Source organism: Syngnathoides biaculeatus, chromosome 16, assembly GCF_019802595.1.
Source record: "Syngnathoides biaculeatus isolate LvHL_M chromosome 16, ASM1980259v1, whole genome shotgun sequence".
Classification (NCBI taxonomy): domain Eukaryota; kingdom Metazoa; phylum Chordata; class Actinopteri; order Syngnathiformes; family Syngnathidae; genus Syngnathoides; species Syngnathoides biaculeatus.
Genome location: NC_084655.1, coordinates 12147572 through 12162546, shown reverse-complemented (window position 1 = coordinate 12162546; position 14975 = coordinate 12147572). Strand labels below are relative to the sequence as shown.

The following is a 14975-nucleotide window of genomic DNA, read 5'->3' as shown; positions in this document are numbered from 1 at the left end:
AATTAGCTTTAATTGATTTGGAGCCTGCAGGAACCCACGACGAGGGACAAAGGCCAAGCCCGGAAAACTAATCTTCATTAAAGTAAAGTTGGCCTAAATGTAATGATGGCTCCCACTTGGAGACATAAACTGTATTGCAGCAATGACGTCAAATTTAACCAAGATGTACGTATTTATGCAAGCCAACACTATGCGTGAAAATTACTACTAAACGTTTTTTTTTTTTGAAGAGATTGCCATTTTTTAGTCATTTCTTAAAACTAATTACTGTAAAATGTATTTATGAGTTGGTTCATTATAAACGATCATAATTTAATGAATAGTAATTTATAAAGACAATAAAAAGATGATTTTTTTTTTACATAAAAATAAGCAATTTGACCTGTATTTAATTCAATGTTCGGTTGATTCACTATGACATTAAATGTAAATAATCAAAATGATTGTCCAATGCGTAATATATATTTTTAGATAAAATATAATCTTAAAGATTTGAACTGTTTTATAGTATCAAAAAGTTGATTGTATTCATAGATGAATAAATTAAACATTGTATTTATTATAATTTGTACAATGAACTTAAAAAGTTGTGGTAAAATGATTTTTTTAAAAATTATTATTATTATTGTAAAAACTACTGAAACGCCTCTGTGCCAATGTGCTTCTTCTTCGGGAAATTACGAAGTGTACAGCTGGAGTGGTGACGTAACTCTTATGAGGTGCGTCACGGTCCCTGTCAGGGGAGCACAAACAAAACTCCCGTTACGAGCAAACACAACAGCTTCTTCACAGCAATGGCGTTGAATAGAAACCACTCTCAAAACGGGGGAGTGTTGATCAACAATGGTGAAAGGTACGTTCAGTCCTTTTATTTTAATAAGACGGATTTGATGGAACAAATGAGGGCAATGTCGCCTTTACTGTTGGCCGGTTTAGTTTCCAGTCAACAGCTACGTAGTTTAGTGGCCTAGTTTAGCTTTAGCACAGCTTGGCTAACGCAACTGTGTCGCTGGCAGTATCCACGTGATGCTAAAAAAAATACATGTTATCTAAACGGATTACCAAATTGGTCGTACTCAAGGAAATAAGTGTTCTCTGTCGTCTTGGCTCATAAATGATACACGGTAAAAGGTCGGTGGCTGAAGCTAACTTTCAAAACAGGAAGTCAGTATCTCGGGTGAATGTTGACATCATGTCAACAGTCTCAATCGAATCGAATACCTGCTTTTATTAAGGGTTTAAACACAAAACCAACTGGCGACATTGTTTTACACAAAAAATAAAGAGGATTTGCTTTAAAAAAAAAAACACTTTCTAGGAGTATTAGGTAGCTAGTAAATAAGAATAGTGTCAAAAGCTCAATTTATGTAGTTCAATTTAAAAAGTAAAATTAATAGAGATTCCCAGTCAGACTTAGAGTGAAATATTTCATGGATTAAAAAAAATCGACGTTTCTTTTATAATTATATTTAAAAAAACAAACTAAAAGTCACCATTTTGAGAAACTAAAATATTACATCACGATTAATGGAGAAACAATTTTTTTTATTTTTAATGAAGGAATTAAGCAGGAATTTGCCCTCTGAAACACGTTTTCCCGAATGTTTAATAGATCCAATATAACTGAAATAAATTAATGACTTTTTAGTTCAGAACTCAACGTATCATATGTTGCACTAGATAGCTTTTTGTATCAGTGTGTGTACGTGCGTGTGGGTATATAGCGCAATCTTAAAACATTGAGAAAAATCCCCAAAATACACAGATAGGTGCAAATATGTGAGTTTTCCACGAAATAGTTGTTTGGTCCTACAGTTTTTTTTTTTTTTTTCTTGTTGGTGGTTCACTGTTCACATTTTTTGTTTTCAACTTTGATTTTCTCTTGACTCACCAGTGTGCTCAGGGAATGTAAAAATGTGGAGCTGTCATTCAGTGATGTTGCCTGCAAAACAGATTTACTGAAGGGGACCAACAAGGGTACTGTGTACCTCACACCATACAGGGTACTGCCTACATTACATTAGAGTAATTTGCTGTTTATCTTTCTTTTCTTTGGGAAGTTGACCTAACTCTTCTAATGTGCTTTCATGTCCTCTTTTTTTTTTGGTGCTGGCTTAGATGGTGTTTGTGTCCAGTAATACAAAGGGTTGCCTTGGTTCTGCCATGTTCCCCTATTATCTGATGAAGGGCTGCAGCATCGAGCAGCCCGTTTTTGCTGCCAACTACATTAAAGGCACAGTGTCAGCTGAGCCAGGTGGTAGGTGTCCTGTTTTATTTTAAGCACAGTTGAACTAAAGGGTCCAACACACTTTGTTCCAGGACCACTGATTTATTCAAATATTGAATTAAATAGGAAATAATTTTGACTAAATTAACCCCGTTCTTTCCTAACAGTGAACTAAATTTAATCAAATTCAAAACAATCAGCATCGTAAAACCTATCTTAATTGTAGGAGTGTTTTACAGAATTTTCACACTCCCGTCATAGTGTAAAAATGAAAAAAATAAAATGGAGTTTTTGCATTTTGACACGTAGAAGGAAGTGCAGAGAAACGTCGATGATGGTGGATTTGACATTTTTCACCGAAATAGTCTTCATTCTCTCACACTTTTTAAAAATAAATTGCAAGTCATGTATTTTGGCTACTTGGACCATAATAGAGTGACTCTCTAACATGGACTGTGTATGAGTCAATTTTATTCAAAATACAACTTGGTTTTGTCATTTGAGTGCCCAGAAAAGGTCCCTGACAGTTACTTCTGTTTAACCCAGTGTTGTGTCCACTTTGTCTATATTTGGCGAAGGACCCCCGCCCCCTCCTTTCTTCCGTTACGTTGGATCATTGGAGAAAACCAAACCCTCACTGATGAGAGCACGTGTGTTTTGGCACCGCCGGCTTGGGGGCGGAATTCTTTGCTAGTGATGCAGATAATCTGGAGAAATTCAAACGACCTGATTTTAGGCCTCAACAGAAAAATATGAACTCGGGAATGCATGGATCATTTTAATTCATATTGCACATATATACCGAGGCACCAAACAGTGAATATACCATCTCAAATACTAGAAAGAACGTTTCATTCACAGGTGTCAAACTCAAACCCCGGGGGCCAGATACGTGGCCCACAAAGACAAATCATGTGTATGAACGTCCATGATTTTTTTTTTTGTTAAAATCTGTATCAAAATCTCCAGTTGTCATATCATAAATGATAATGAGAGATTGCAAGCATTTTTGTGTTTCAGCTCAACAATAGTATAAAAACCCTTTACCCTTGATTTCTGATTCCAAAACTAGTACATAAATTTTACGTGTAAATAATAATGACAATACTAATTTTTATCGTTTTTGTCTTAATGGCCCTTTGAGGGGAAACCGTAACTACTATGTGGCCCACGACAAAAATGTGTTTGACACTCCTGCTTTAATTCGAGAGGTGAGTCGCTTCACATAAGTGAATTTTGTACCAGGGTATGCTCTTATGCCCGCAATGTAACCAGCATTTGATTTGAAGAAGTTTTGGACCTTTATTTATTTAGTTATTTGACTTTCTCTTTTACATTTTATATCAATAACCTATGTGAACGTTGTAGAAAAGTTAAAAAAAAAAAAAAAAAAAAAAGCTTCTTCAGCAGAGATGAAACTTTTGACTGGTATTGTACCTACCACTATCTTATGTAGTGGCGCTACTGTATGTGAAGTGTAATATAACATGTTAATCCTCGACCCTCTTGGTCATGGTTTTTCCCGTTTCGCCATCATTAATACTGGACCGGTGTAAGTTGTGGCATCATAACACGACTGACAACAAGATAAGCACTGAGTTGAAGTTTACGAGTCATAGCCATGGAAAAATTATGGGACCACTTTTGTTTCTTCATTTTTGTTTTGTTTTGTTCATTCTACTTCCTTGTAGTAATGTACAGTCATCATTATAATTGTCCAAACAAATTTACCTTTAGTAGTACTGGGAATTAAAAATGAGCAAGACAGTGAAGAAATGAGGGTGGGCTCCTATTTTTTTTTTTTTTCCCCTGACTGGATCTGGAAGACATTTTTGGATGTTTGACTTGATAGTTTCCTTTGTGTAACTTTTATGTTTTAATGTGTTTTTATGCTGTTATTTAGAGCCTTTTTGTCAACCCACTGAAATATTGTCTCTTCCCTTCCCAGGTGGCTGGGAGGGTCAAGCCCATTTCAAGATGTCATTCCCCAACGGAGGTGCCATCGACCTTGGCCAGCATCTCTTCAAACTGGCCACAAATGGTCTCCACATGACTTTCCGTTATTGCACTGCTCTGTTATGACACCATTTTGGTAGAAGTTATTGCAAAACTTGTTACCTCATTGTGTTACAGCTTCTCGTGGGGCTCCTCCCCAGAATGGTGCCGCGTCATATCATGGCTACCCGTCTCCTGGAATGATGAATGGCTATGGCCCAGCCCCACCCGATCCCCAAGCATATCCTTATGCACCCCCTCCCCAGCAGAATGGATTCTACCCGCCCCCTCCTGCTGGTGGCAATATGGGCTACCCGTATCCAACAGCTGCTGCAGGTGCAAAATCAAGTTTAAAATTGCTCATATGCACACAAGACGGGTCCCAATGGAAGACGATTTTAACTTGGGAGCTTTGGTACACGGCAAGGTTATTGCAGTATAGCTAATGGAAATAAATGAAATAATGGAGAAAAGAAATCATTACCTAATAAAAGATCACGGAGATCTATCATTTCATTTTCTTTCCCACTTATTGTTCTCTCCTGTTTCTTATGCAATTGAAATGAGAGAAAATTGCAAAGAGAATGTGAAGTAGAAAATGTTCTGTCAGTACAGTGATCGTTTCTGACCTTGAGATTTCTCTTGTGTTTCAGGAATGTACCCATTAGGGTCTGACTACATGATGGCCCCGCCTCCTCCTTATCCAGGCCCCCCTCAAAACTGGGCTGCACCCCCGCAGAACTGGACAGCTCCGCCACCTCCAGGTCTGCCCCCTGCCCCTCCATCCTTCTGTCTTTAGTTCTCCTCTTTCCATGTCTGCGTCACTGCACCCGTCAGATGTGATCCATCTGGCCCAAAGTGAATCATTTCATGCAACCTAAAAAAATAGTGGATCTCATGATCTCTCTCATGCCCTGTAAATCCCCTTTTTTTTTTTTTTTACCACTCATATGATTTTTATTTTTTTTTTTTAAATCTTTTAAATCTGCAATCTCTATTGGGCATGGTTTTTATTGTGAGACGACTGAATCCTCAGGGTGTGATTGCAGAGTTTTTGATGATGATTCTGGGAGCTGCCGGTTGTTGTACCTCATACTGCCTTCCACTATGACTTCAGTTTCTCACTGTGTTTGGAGATTTATCTCTTCCTAAACACACCCACAAAACGCCTCTCTCGGACAATTAGTTTGTTGTCGAGAATCAAACATTGTACAGTACATTTTCAACCAAACAAAATAATTCCATCTGACAACAGTCTTCTCGCTGAATAGGTAACAAGTATATAAGCTCCCATAAATGGACTAGTGGATATTTGCTTAGAGGTTATAGTGGAATAAACGGCAAACAATTTCCACATGAACACACATGGGGCAGTAACACATGCAAACATCACATAGGACAATACAACTACTACTGGAGGTTAGAGTGAAACTTGCTGCCTCTTCTTCTTGCGCTCAATGTATCTCTTTGGTGCTGCCCTGCAAGTTGAGGCTCAACATGCTACAAAAGCAGGGGACATAAAGGGAGTCGTGCCGCCAATAGTGAATATATGTGCGTATTTGACTCCGCATTGAAATGGTTACAGTTGGTTATTGATGTCACAAGTAGGGGCAAAGCACTACTTCTGTTAAAATGAAACTCCTCAGTTCACATCAACATAGTTTCTTGCCACCAAAATGTCACAACATTGTGGCTAAGCTTTACTTTTGTCCAAATAAAGTTTCGCAAGTCACTTCAACATAGTTCCTTGGTGCTAGAGTGCTACTTTTATTGTTTAAACTTGAGCACACCAGTCATTTGTTGTAATGGGTCTTATTAGTTAAATAATGCTTAATATTGTCTGTATGTGGTTGTATGTTTAGTGGTCACTTATCTTCTGTCATGTTTTTTTTTCTTTCTTTTTCCAGGCCCAGGTAACGCCAAGGCAGCAGAAGCAGCAGGCAGCGCATACTACAATCCCAGCAATCCGCACAATGTGTACGTGCCCACGGTCAGTTACTTGTCTTCTCGTGCAGTTGTGGGGAAGTCTTTGTCCCGCATTGGTGCTTGTACACTAAAATGTATCTTATATTTTTGTTTTTGTTTCCATAAAGGAGCTGCCTCCTCCATACGCACCTTATCCAAACTCTCCTGAAAAGAAAGACAACTAAGGCTCAGGTACCGTGACACTTCCCCGCGTACATCTTGGGATGGATCCTTGATGGCAACGTACAGCATATTAAAGAAAATCAAATTCAATCTCTGAAAAATAGCCACATTGTTTCAAAATAGTTTTGAAGTGACATCATGCAACTTGTTCTCTCCCCCCAAGTCAAAAAGTCCAATGTGACCATAATTTTAAATGTAAAATTTGTTGACATCTTGTAAAGAAGACAGTTTGGAGCTAAAAGGAGGCAGTGGAATGATGAATGTATTATTATTATTATTATTAGTTTTTTTTTATGACTGAGCTAGACTTTCATGGAGTTCATTCTTGTAGCTATTAACTAACACCCAAAATTATTAGCATTGTATTTTTGCAGTATCCTTTAAAGAACTGTGTATTTCCAATACAGTTTTTGAATGGAGTGGTTTTATTTTAGTTGGTGTTCAATAGCAGGAATGGGTTGGATAGATTTTAGTGATACATTTATGGCCTCCATATATCCTGATTCTCATACTTTTGGCTATTAATGGCATATCCAACCGTACATGTGACCAAAACGATCCCGCTTTTCCATTGTTGACAGTAAGTGCATTTTCTAGATAGCCCAAATTCTACATTTTTGCTGTATTCATTGAAATGCAGGTCTTCAAAAGTGTGCAATATTTCGGGTTTCCAATGGTTCTCGTGGAAACGTGGGGCTCATGTGAGGTACTCTGTGCTCTTACCCACTTTTGTATTCATGTATGCAAAGGCAAGTTGAAACCATCCTTGTATTTGCGCCAGCATGCGGTTACCGGGCTTCATCATTTGGAACACAGCACCCTGTCAGAACTTCTGAGGGCTAAAGCATGTATTTCTTATTTAGCAGTTAACACCCAATTACTGGTCTTTGCACACCTAAAAGCATTTTTCTTGGCGTGGATCTACGTTTGCTTTAATCTTCAAATGTCTGTAAATTAATGCTTGGCAAAATTTTGTTAACTGAAGTCTAATAAAGTTGTCATTTATTGAATATAGTATTTCAGCCTCAGTATTTTTTTTTTTTTATTTGTACACATTTCTTCTACATAAGAGGCATTGTATTTTGACATTCCTGAAAACACGAGAATTACGGTACTCTTGGGCAATTCTGAAAAAATGAGAACAAAAGCCTTGTAGCGCATACTCATAAATCAATGATTACCATTATTTCAGGGTCTTCTTAATTTCTTTGAGTCCTTAAATCACCGAAGGAAAAAAAAAAAAAACCACAATAATGAAATGATTCACAGTTGCTGTTATATCCCAGTGTGACAAATGATGAAATTAACACTACATTAACCAAATATTTATTAATTTCTGAAAGATGAGTCTTACAGTAGTCACTCTTGTCACAGAGAGTCACACTACAGATGTATCACTAACATTTTCAGGGATGTAAATAAAACTCTATTTCGCACAACTACATGAAAAAGTTTTGCACATGATTTGTAAAATCACAATCACAAAGCTTTTGATGACCACAATACAAAGAGCTAGAATGCTCTGGTGCCATTCACTCAGTATTACATCAGGACCATTATTTTGCTTAACCTCCAGATTTATTTACAGTTCCTAATTGAATAGTCAGGAATGGGTTTAATAAAAAGAAGAAAAATATGGGAAGTCACAGTACTGTCTTATTTTCTCCAGTCAAGAGTTAGAGCTGTGGAAGTGTCATGGAAGCCGTCAGTATGGTTTGATATCAGAATGGCTACGGCTCTTCCTGTATGAACCACACCTCATTGCGGCGGCCGTAAGGTTTGATTGGCGAGTCGTAGCTGCAGCAGAAGTATTGCTTGCGCTGGAATGGCGCCGTCTCGCCCAGAGTGCGTGTCAGACGCAAGGCCTCAGCGCGGAACTCGCTCTCACCTGCGAAACCTCCAAATTGCCTGCGTGGGGGTAATAAGAATGCAATCAGGTGTGGAACGGGTATCATAAAGTTTCAACTATCATTTAAAACTTTTTTTCCTTTAACTGGGGAGTTTGTGCTTCGTCATGTTATTACCGTAGTTCCTGGCTTACAGAGCGCACCTGGTTATAAGCCTCACCGAGTACATTTGTAAAGGAAATACCATATAGTACATACGCCACAGCAGTGTAAAAGCTGCAAGTGCCCATATTGAAACCCACATTCAAACGCAAGATATTTACAAAGAAAGACAGTACACAGAATTTAACACTAGTGCAGTGCTAGCGTTAGCGTGCCGCTAGCACTGCGTTAAAGCTAGCGCTAACGCTAGCGCCGCTCTCAAACAAACACTAACAGGGCCGGTTAAGATAAAACTTACCGGTAAATATCACTGAGACACGCCAGTAATACAGCAGCAACATGCTAGCATAGTGGTAACGCTAGCGCAGCGCTAACAGGGCCAGTAAAAGACACTTCCTCGGCACATATATTCCACCAGTCACATTCCTACCTTTTCCACGCGAGTGCCCCCTTGCGACCATTAGAAAAAATGCACAACTTAGCCGCAACACCGCATAAACTGCAGGGTTGAATGTGTGTGAAAAAAGTCGCGGCTTGGAGGCCGAAAATTACAGTAGACAAATATAGATTTTGACCTGCCCCAGAGGAGCTCTTTGGTTACGTTGCACGATGTTATATTGGATTTTTGTTTCGTATTTATGGTTTCTATAATTGTGTGGTATTAAGAGAGGGATTCATTTAGGTAGCTTCCTGGATCCCCAAATACCAAACATACAGCCTGCCACTGACAAATTCGTTTACTGTTAATATTTTTTTTTCCAATGAGCTCCGTGACGACGTGTCACCTGTTTACATTATAGAAAAAGGAACCCAATTCGCAAACGCGAATCAAATCTGCACTCATTAAAGCATTCTGATGGTTATTGAGATCTAGTACATCTTGTGCGTCTGGCACCCTCATCGTGCCAAAAATTCAACAAAATGCCTTACAATGTTGTCTTCAGGTTGAAGGCTATCAACATGGTCATGGGAAAAGGGAACTGAGTCACTGCCCTTGAGCCTGGAGTAAATGAATGGATGATTAAAAATTATGATTTTTAAAAATATATACATATATTTGTTCAAACATCTTATGTACTGCTGTCCTCATTAGACCAAATTTTGACTTCCATGCCTTACTGTAAATTTCACTGTTCAAGACACTTACAGTGTGTAGACAGTCATGCCAGGCCGCTCCTCGACCCTAATGGTACTGTCGGTGGGTGTCGGGGGGCTTTGCTGGTAGATGGTAGGTATGCGGATGGCGACCACCAGACGACGGGATAGAACACCGTCATTCCTAGGGTAGACGGTGATGATGGTGGGTGCTGCTGTACCCATGGCCTCACCTTGTTGAGATCAGAATATTGGAGTTAGGTCAAGCAAAGTGGAACCTCTAAATGTGAATGCCACTAGTGTTGCACGACTCGTACAGCACGTTTCCCATGTTTAGTATTGTTTTTTTTCCACTTTTGCACTGACTGCCTATAGTAAGTTTCTTTCGACTTGTCCCGTTTGGGGTCGCCACAGCGTGTCATCTCAGATGAACGCATAGCGCGAGAATTTAAAACCTCATGGTTTTGGCAATATTTATTCTAAAAATTGGACCACTCTCAACTAGGGTTGTGATAAAAATGTAGTGAAGGTCACACTTCTTCAGTCCCTCTGGTAAGGTCCATACAGAGGTGGTTGAGAGGAGGGGAAGACGAATCTCACATTCAGGAGGAACACTGTGGTTTTCATCCTGGCCATGGACCAGTGGACGTGCTCTACATCCTTGCAGGATCCTCAAGCGTCCATTAGAGTTCGCCCAACCAGTCTACAGGTACATGTGTTTTTTAAACTTTGAGAAGGTGATTGACTGTGTCCTTTGGGGAACCCAATTGGGGGATGCTTGGGGAGTGTGTGGTACCGAACCCCTTTCTGTTGCGTCCCTGGACATCTGGTGTCAGAGGTTAGTCCGTTTTGTCAGCAGAATATCATATTTGTTTCAGGTGAGGATTAGAGACCCTTTGTTGTTGATTCTGTTCAGAAATTTTAAGGACAGAATTTCTAGGCACAAATGAGGCCTCGAAGGTGTCCGGTTTGGTGGTCTCAATCTGTATCTGCCCTTTGGAGACGATGTGGTTCTGTTGGCTTCCTCAAGCCGTGATCTCCCGCTCTCAGTGGAATGGTTCACAGCTGAGTGTGAAGCGGCTGGATGAAACCCAAAACCTCCAAGTATGAGACCTTGGTCATCAGTTGGAGAAGAGTGGAGTGAGCTCTCGGGGTCAGGAATGAGATCCTGCCACAAATGGATGAGTTCAAGTATCTTGGGGTCTTGTTCATATGTGAGGCAAAAATGGAATGGGAGACCGACAGGTGGCTCAACGCATCTTTGTATCAGTCAGTTGTGGTGAAGAAGGCAAAGCTCTCAATTTACCAGTCGAAGTTCGTTCCTACCCTCACTTATGATCATGGGTTCTGCATTGTGGCTGAAAGTACAAGATGATGGAAGTGCACAGTTTTGTGCTGTTATATTACGTCTTTGTATAGTATTGATTGTTTCTGTAATTAGCATGTGCTAGTGGTGGTATGAAGAGTTGAATAAGGTTGGGTAAATCCTGAATTGGAAGAACTTGGAAGATGGGCAGTAACCTAAAATAGATTCATGCAGTTTCTGCATTTTGAGCACTGAGCTTCTTTCTGTGATACTATTGCGCGAAGCCCAGCATGGATGATAATCCAGTCAGACAAAAACAGCTACGACCAAGATCTGCTATGAGGTCCGACCTTGTTCATTGCTTCCACCGATGTACATCAGCAGCTTCCTCACCAGCTCCCCTGTCACCTGGTCGTAAGTGCGCCCCTCAGAGGAAATCACCGCGTATTTGGCGGCGTCGTAGCGCCGTACCTCAAATCTTACTCCATCCTAGGGAAGACGCGAAAGGAGGAAGTTTTGGGTCAGCCTTAGTGAATCAACGACAGCAATGCATAACACGAATGACGTTCAAGTTTCTACTATACAATTGTGGTGGAAACACAGACAGTTCTCAGGACTGGTTTGAACTTTCACCAATAGGGATTGTTTCCATTAATGCCATTTTTGTTGTTGTTTTAGCACATAATGCTTAATTGAACAGACTCAGTTTACACCAACTTTGGATTATTTGGACAAAAAAAAATTGTGTGTTATAAGTCACGTGAGGTGGAGGTGGGACTGCATCAGGGATCTGCGCTGAGCCCCTTCCTGTTTGCGGTAGAAATGGATAGGCTGACAGATGAGGTTAGACTGGAATACTCTTGGACTATGATGTTCACAGGTGATAGTGTGATTTGCAGTGAAAGCACGGAGCAGGTGGAGAAACAGACCAAAGAAAAGGTTGATGGATGTCGTGAGGGAGGACATGAACACTGTGTGTGTTAGAGAAGAAGATGGCTTAGATGGAAAAAGATAACACGCTGTGGCGACCCCTAACGGAACAAGTCGAAAGAAAAAGAAGAGGAAGAAGCCACGTTAGGTAAATTCATCATATTTCGGGATTAAAGAATGATGACATTTGTCCATTTTCATTACTGTGCAGTATACAAGAGTCAACACACTTTTCTGTATGAGTTGAGGCACAAGGTTAAGTGGCATGACGCAGGGCCGTGAACATGAAAGGATCGGCACGTGGCTCTGTTTGATGTTTGTGTCTGCACAATTGGACATGAAGTGGTTATGCCAAACAAATGTGCCCCAGATGATGATGATAATAATAAAAAAAATTCAGGGGATAACATATTTTGCACTGATGTGATCTAACGTCTCCTGCTGCTGCACTGGGTTCAGTCAGGCTCAACGTGGATACACAACGTTACATAACGCAGTCGACAACACGACTCGCTCCCCCAGCCTCCAGCGTCCTGTTAACATGATGCAAGCGCCTCTTCATGTGATTTAGCGGGGTTAATGCGGAGTGCAGCCGCACAACTTCGCAGCGACGCAATGACCTTAATATGTTTTGAGGTGGGGGTGGGGGGGTCAGGTCACAAATGGGAGCCACAACTTCGTCTCCTTTATTATGATTATACATAAAGTGAATCATTGTTTTTGTTTCAAAGTTGCAGGCACAGGACTTTAAAGGTCATTCTAATGCCATTTGTTCTGCTTGTAATGTTTACTTTACATATACCACAAATTCACACGGATAGTCAAGAAAATATTATTTAATATGAAAATCATTACTTGTTTTCCTTGTTCATCTGTGTATGCGGGGCGGCACAGTGACTCAGCTGGTAAAGCGTTGGCCCCACAGTTCAGAGGCCCTGGGTTTGATCCCCCCAGTGTGGAATTTGCATGTTCTCCCCGTGCCTGGATCGGTTATCTCCGGGCACTCCGGGTTCCTCCCACATCCCAAAAACATGCAACATTAATTGGACACTCTAAATTGCCTGTAGGTGTGATTGTGAGTGCGGCTGTTGTCTGTCTCCCTGTGCCCTGCGATTGACTAGCAACCAGTTCAGGGTGTACCCCCCCTCCTCCCCGTTGACAGCTGAGATAGGCTCCAGCAATCCCGGCGACCCTTCTGAGGATAAGCGGCTAAGAAGATGAATGGATGCATGGGTGGATATCTGTATATTAGCAACATTCAGTATAGTGACTGGGAGACCAAATAAATGCTCTTGTACTTGATGGCAGAAGGTACTTTTAACCTGTTGCCGTTCATAAAACATTTGAATAACTTTGTGTTCAATAAAATAGGCCCAGATTTCATGCTCCGAATATTAGTGACTTCGTTAAGATCAGCATTATTTCAGTATATATACTTTTTGTGATGTGATTTTTATTTCCTTTTTGATTTTTCTCCTATAAAATATGTATCTTGACTTATTTAAGTTTGAGAAAGATATCAAATTGCTCTGTAATGTTAATCTATTCTGTCCGCTATAGTGACTTTGCACAACAAAGTCAGAAAGACAGCCAGGAAGACTTTGTCACACAACAAAATATGTAAGCTTGACTTACTGGATGTAACTAATGCAATTAATTCACTACACACACACATCAATGTTCTGTGTGCTTCTTTAACTGCGCTTATCAACACTGATTAGTAATTTCTGGCCATGTTGTGTTCTTTTTATAGTTATCCAAAGCCATTGAATTACAATATTTTTATATTGCTTGTGTGCATGCACACACCAGGTAGCTGCTCTCCATTCTTTCTCAGTTTTAATTAAGCGTGTAGAGTGTCAGAGTCAGATGGGTGTCCGAGGGCTTAGATGACTATCTCTGATTTCAAGGATCGGTTGTTTCAGCTCAATTCCAGTTTACAGATTTGGCGTATTTTGTTGGGTAAAATCAGTTGCTCCTTCCCAACGACACATTTGAAAACATTACCATTTGAGAGCCAATAGAGCAGGTGCATCGAAGGTTTTGCCTTTACAAAGTTAATCATGCTTAGTTTCAAATGTATTTTTTCAACCATTACTTTGTTCATGTTGTGGTAATGTTTGACGTTGTAAGGCACAGGTGTCACACTGAAGGACTGGGGGCCAGAGCCGGCCCGCCATATCGTTTCATGTGGTCTGCAAATCATGAGCGTCTGCTTCATGTTGATCTGGACCTAAATTTTAAATCGTCTTAACTTTCAATGACTTTGAGAAACGACAAGCTTTTTACAATAAGAAAGGAGTGATGCTGGGTGGTACAAATCTTTAGCATGTGGATCAAGTGGACTGTACGAGAAATAAAATTCAGAAAATCATGTTCGACCAGTACAGTTTGTGCTAGCATAATTTAAAAAAAAGAACTTTCTGCCACTATATTCTCACTCCCCAGGACGGATCTCCAAGAACACACCCTTGCTGTGCCAGGATGCCCAGTTTGGTGCACACTGGTCTGCCAAATTGGCCAAAAGTCTAAATATGCCCGAGGATTCACAACGGATGATCAGCAAAGCCTGGATGCCTCCATGCAGTCGTATCCGCAGCAGTGCATTGTGGGTCAAAGGAGCACTTGAACAGATAGAAGAAGCTGCAGGGCATTGCCTTAGTGAACACACATTACTGGCTAGCCACTGCACTCTCTTCAATGTACGGAGACAGCAAACCTCACAAGGATGCCGGTGAAGGGCGATGTGGAAAGGTCAAGCTCTTCATGACCCCCCACCCCCCACCCTCACACTCCCTGAGGTGACCTCATTCCAATGCACATAATCTGACTGGTCAGAATCCATATTCTGTTTGGCTCCATTCTGAACAAAATGATCATCATGGTATATTTACGCAGAAAAGGCATAGTTGACATTTTGTGTTTGAAAACGATTAAATGCGCACATGCCTTCCTTACCTTGGTCTCTGTGCTTAATAGTTTATATTCTGTCTCCTCGGTGTTTCCAAAGAGTGAATTCTTGATCATTCCAAACATGCTGCTCCTCTATAGCGTCTCTCTTTTTCTTTTGACCTTTTGTCCGCCCGACTCTTCTTTATCGCCCTAATCGCTTGACTGGTGGCCAAATGTTGCTTCGAATCCAATTGGGCTCGTCTGAACCTGTTCGGGGGATCCACTTGGTTCTCAAGTGCGGACGCCGCTTGTCCGGTTGCACCCTCCTCATCAACACATGCTTATATACGTGCTTGTGCCGGCACAAGTTGGA

At 40.6% G+C, this 14975-nt stretch overlaps 2 protein-coding genes across 5 annotated transcripts; one reads left to right on the top strand and one right to left on the bottom strand.

The window, feature by feature from the left end:
- The first annotated feature begins 26 nt into the window (after positions 1 to 26).
- On the top strand, positions 27 to 7387 carry wbp2nl (WBP2 N-terminal like). Of its 2 annotated transcripts, none has more exons than XM_061846522.1 (8): positions 27 to 165; positions 1895 to 2003; positions 2119 to 2257; positions 4176 to 4268; positions 4361 to 4558; positions 4876 to 4986; positions 6130 to 6212; positions 6316 to 7387. In XM_061846522.1, the coding sequence occupies exons 1-8, from the start codon at positions 143 to 145 to the stop codon at positions 6370 to 6372; spliced, it is 813 nt and encodes a 270-aa protein (XP_061702506.1). In that variant the 5' UTR covers positions 27 to 142; the 3' UTR covers positions 6373 to 7387. The 2 variants fall into 2 exon arrangements, with proteins under 2 accessions (XP_061702506.1, XP_061702505.1); XM_061846521.1 differs by lacking the exon at positions 27 to 165 and adding an exon at positions 694 to 853.
- Positions 7388 to 7648: 261 nt separating this feature from the next.
- On the bottom strand, positions 7649 to 14975 carry LOC133515111 (heme-binding protein 1-like). Of its 3 annotated transcripts, none has more exons than XM_061847401.1 (5): positions 14669 to 14975; positions 11131 to 11269; positions 9527 to 9707; positions 8128 to 8278; positions 7649 to 8052 (listed from the first exon to the last, which is right to left on the bottom strand). In XM_061847401.1, the coding sequence occupies exons 1-5, from the start codon at positions 14744 to 14746 to the stop codon at positions 8047 to 8049; spliced, it is 555 nt and encodes a 184-aa protein (XP_061703385.1). In that variant the 5' UTR covers positions 14747 to 14975; the 3' UTR covers positions 7649 to 8046. The 3 variants fall into 3 exon arrangements, with proteins under 3 accessions (XP_061703385.1, XP_061703384.1, XP_061703386.1); XM_061847402.1 differs by lacking the exon at positions 7649 to 8052 and adding an exon at positions 9310 to 9379 and having other exon boundaries at positions 8148 to 8278; XM_061847400.1 differs by having other exon boundaries at positions 7649 to 8278.

Coding starts and splice junctions, on each gene's coding strand:
- LOC133515111 (XM_061847400.1), bottom strand. CDS start 14,746: ATGTTTGGAATGATCAAGAATTCACTCTTTGGAAACACCGAGGAGACA. Junction 9,708..11,130: donor CGGTGGAAGCAATGAACAAG/GTCGGACCTCAT, acceptor GATCTCAACAAG/GTGAGGCCATGGGTACAGCA. Junction 8,279..9,526: donor GGCATGACTGTCTACACACT/GTAAGTGTCTTG, acceptor ACCCCCACGCAG/GCAATTTGGAGGTTTCGCAG.
- wbp2nl (XM_061846521.1), top strand. CDS start 795: ATGGCGTTGAATAGAAACCACTCTCAAAACGGGGGAGTGTTGATCAAC. Junction 2,004..2,118: donor TGTACCTCACACCATACAGG/GTACTGCCTACA, acceptor GTGCTGGCTTAG/ATGGTGTTTGTGTCCAGTAA. Junction 2,258..4,175: donor AGTGTCAGCTGAGCCAGGTG/GTAGGTGTCCTG, acceptor TTCCCTTCCCAG/GTGGCTGGGAGGGTCAAGCC.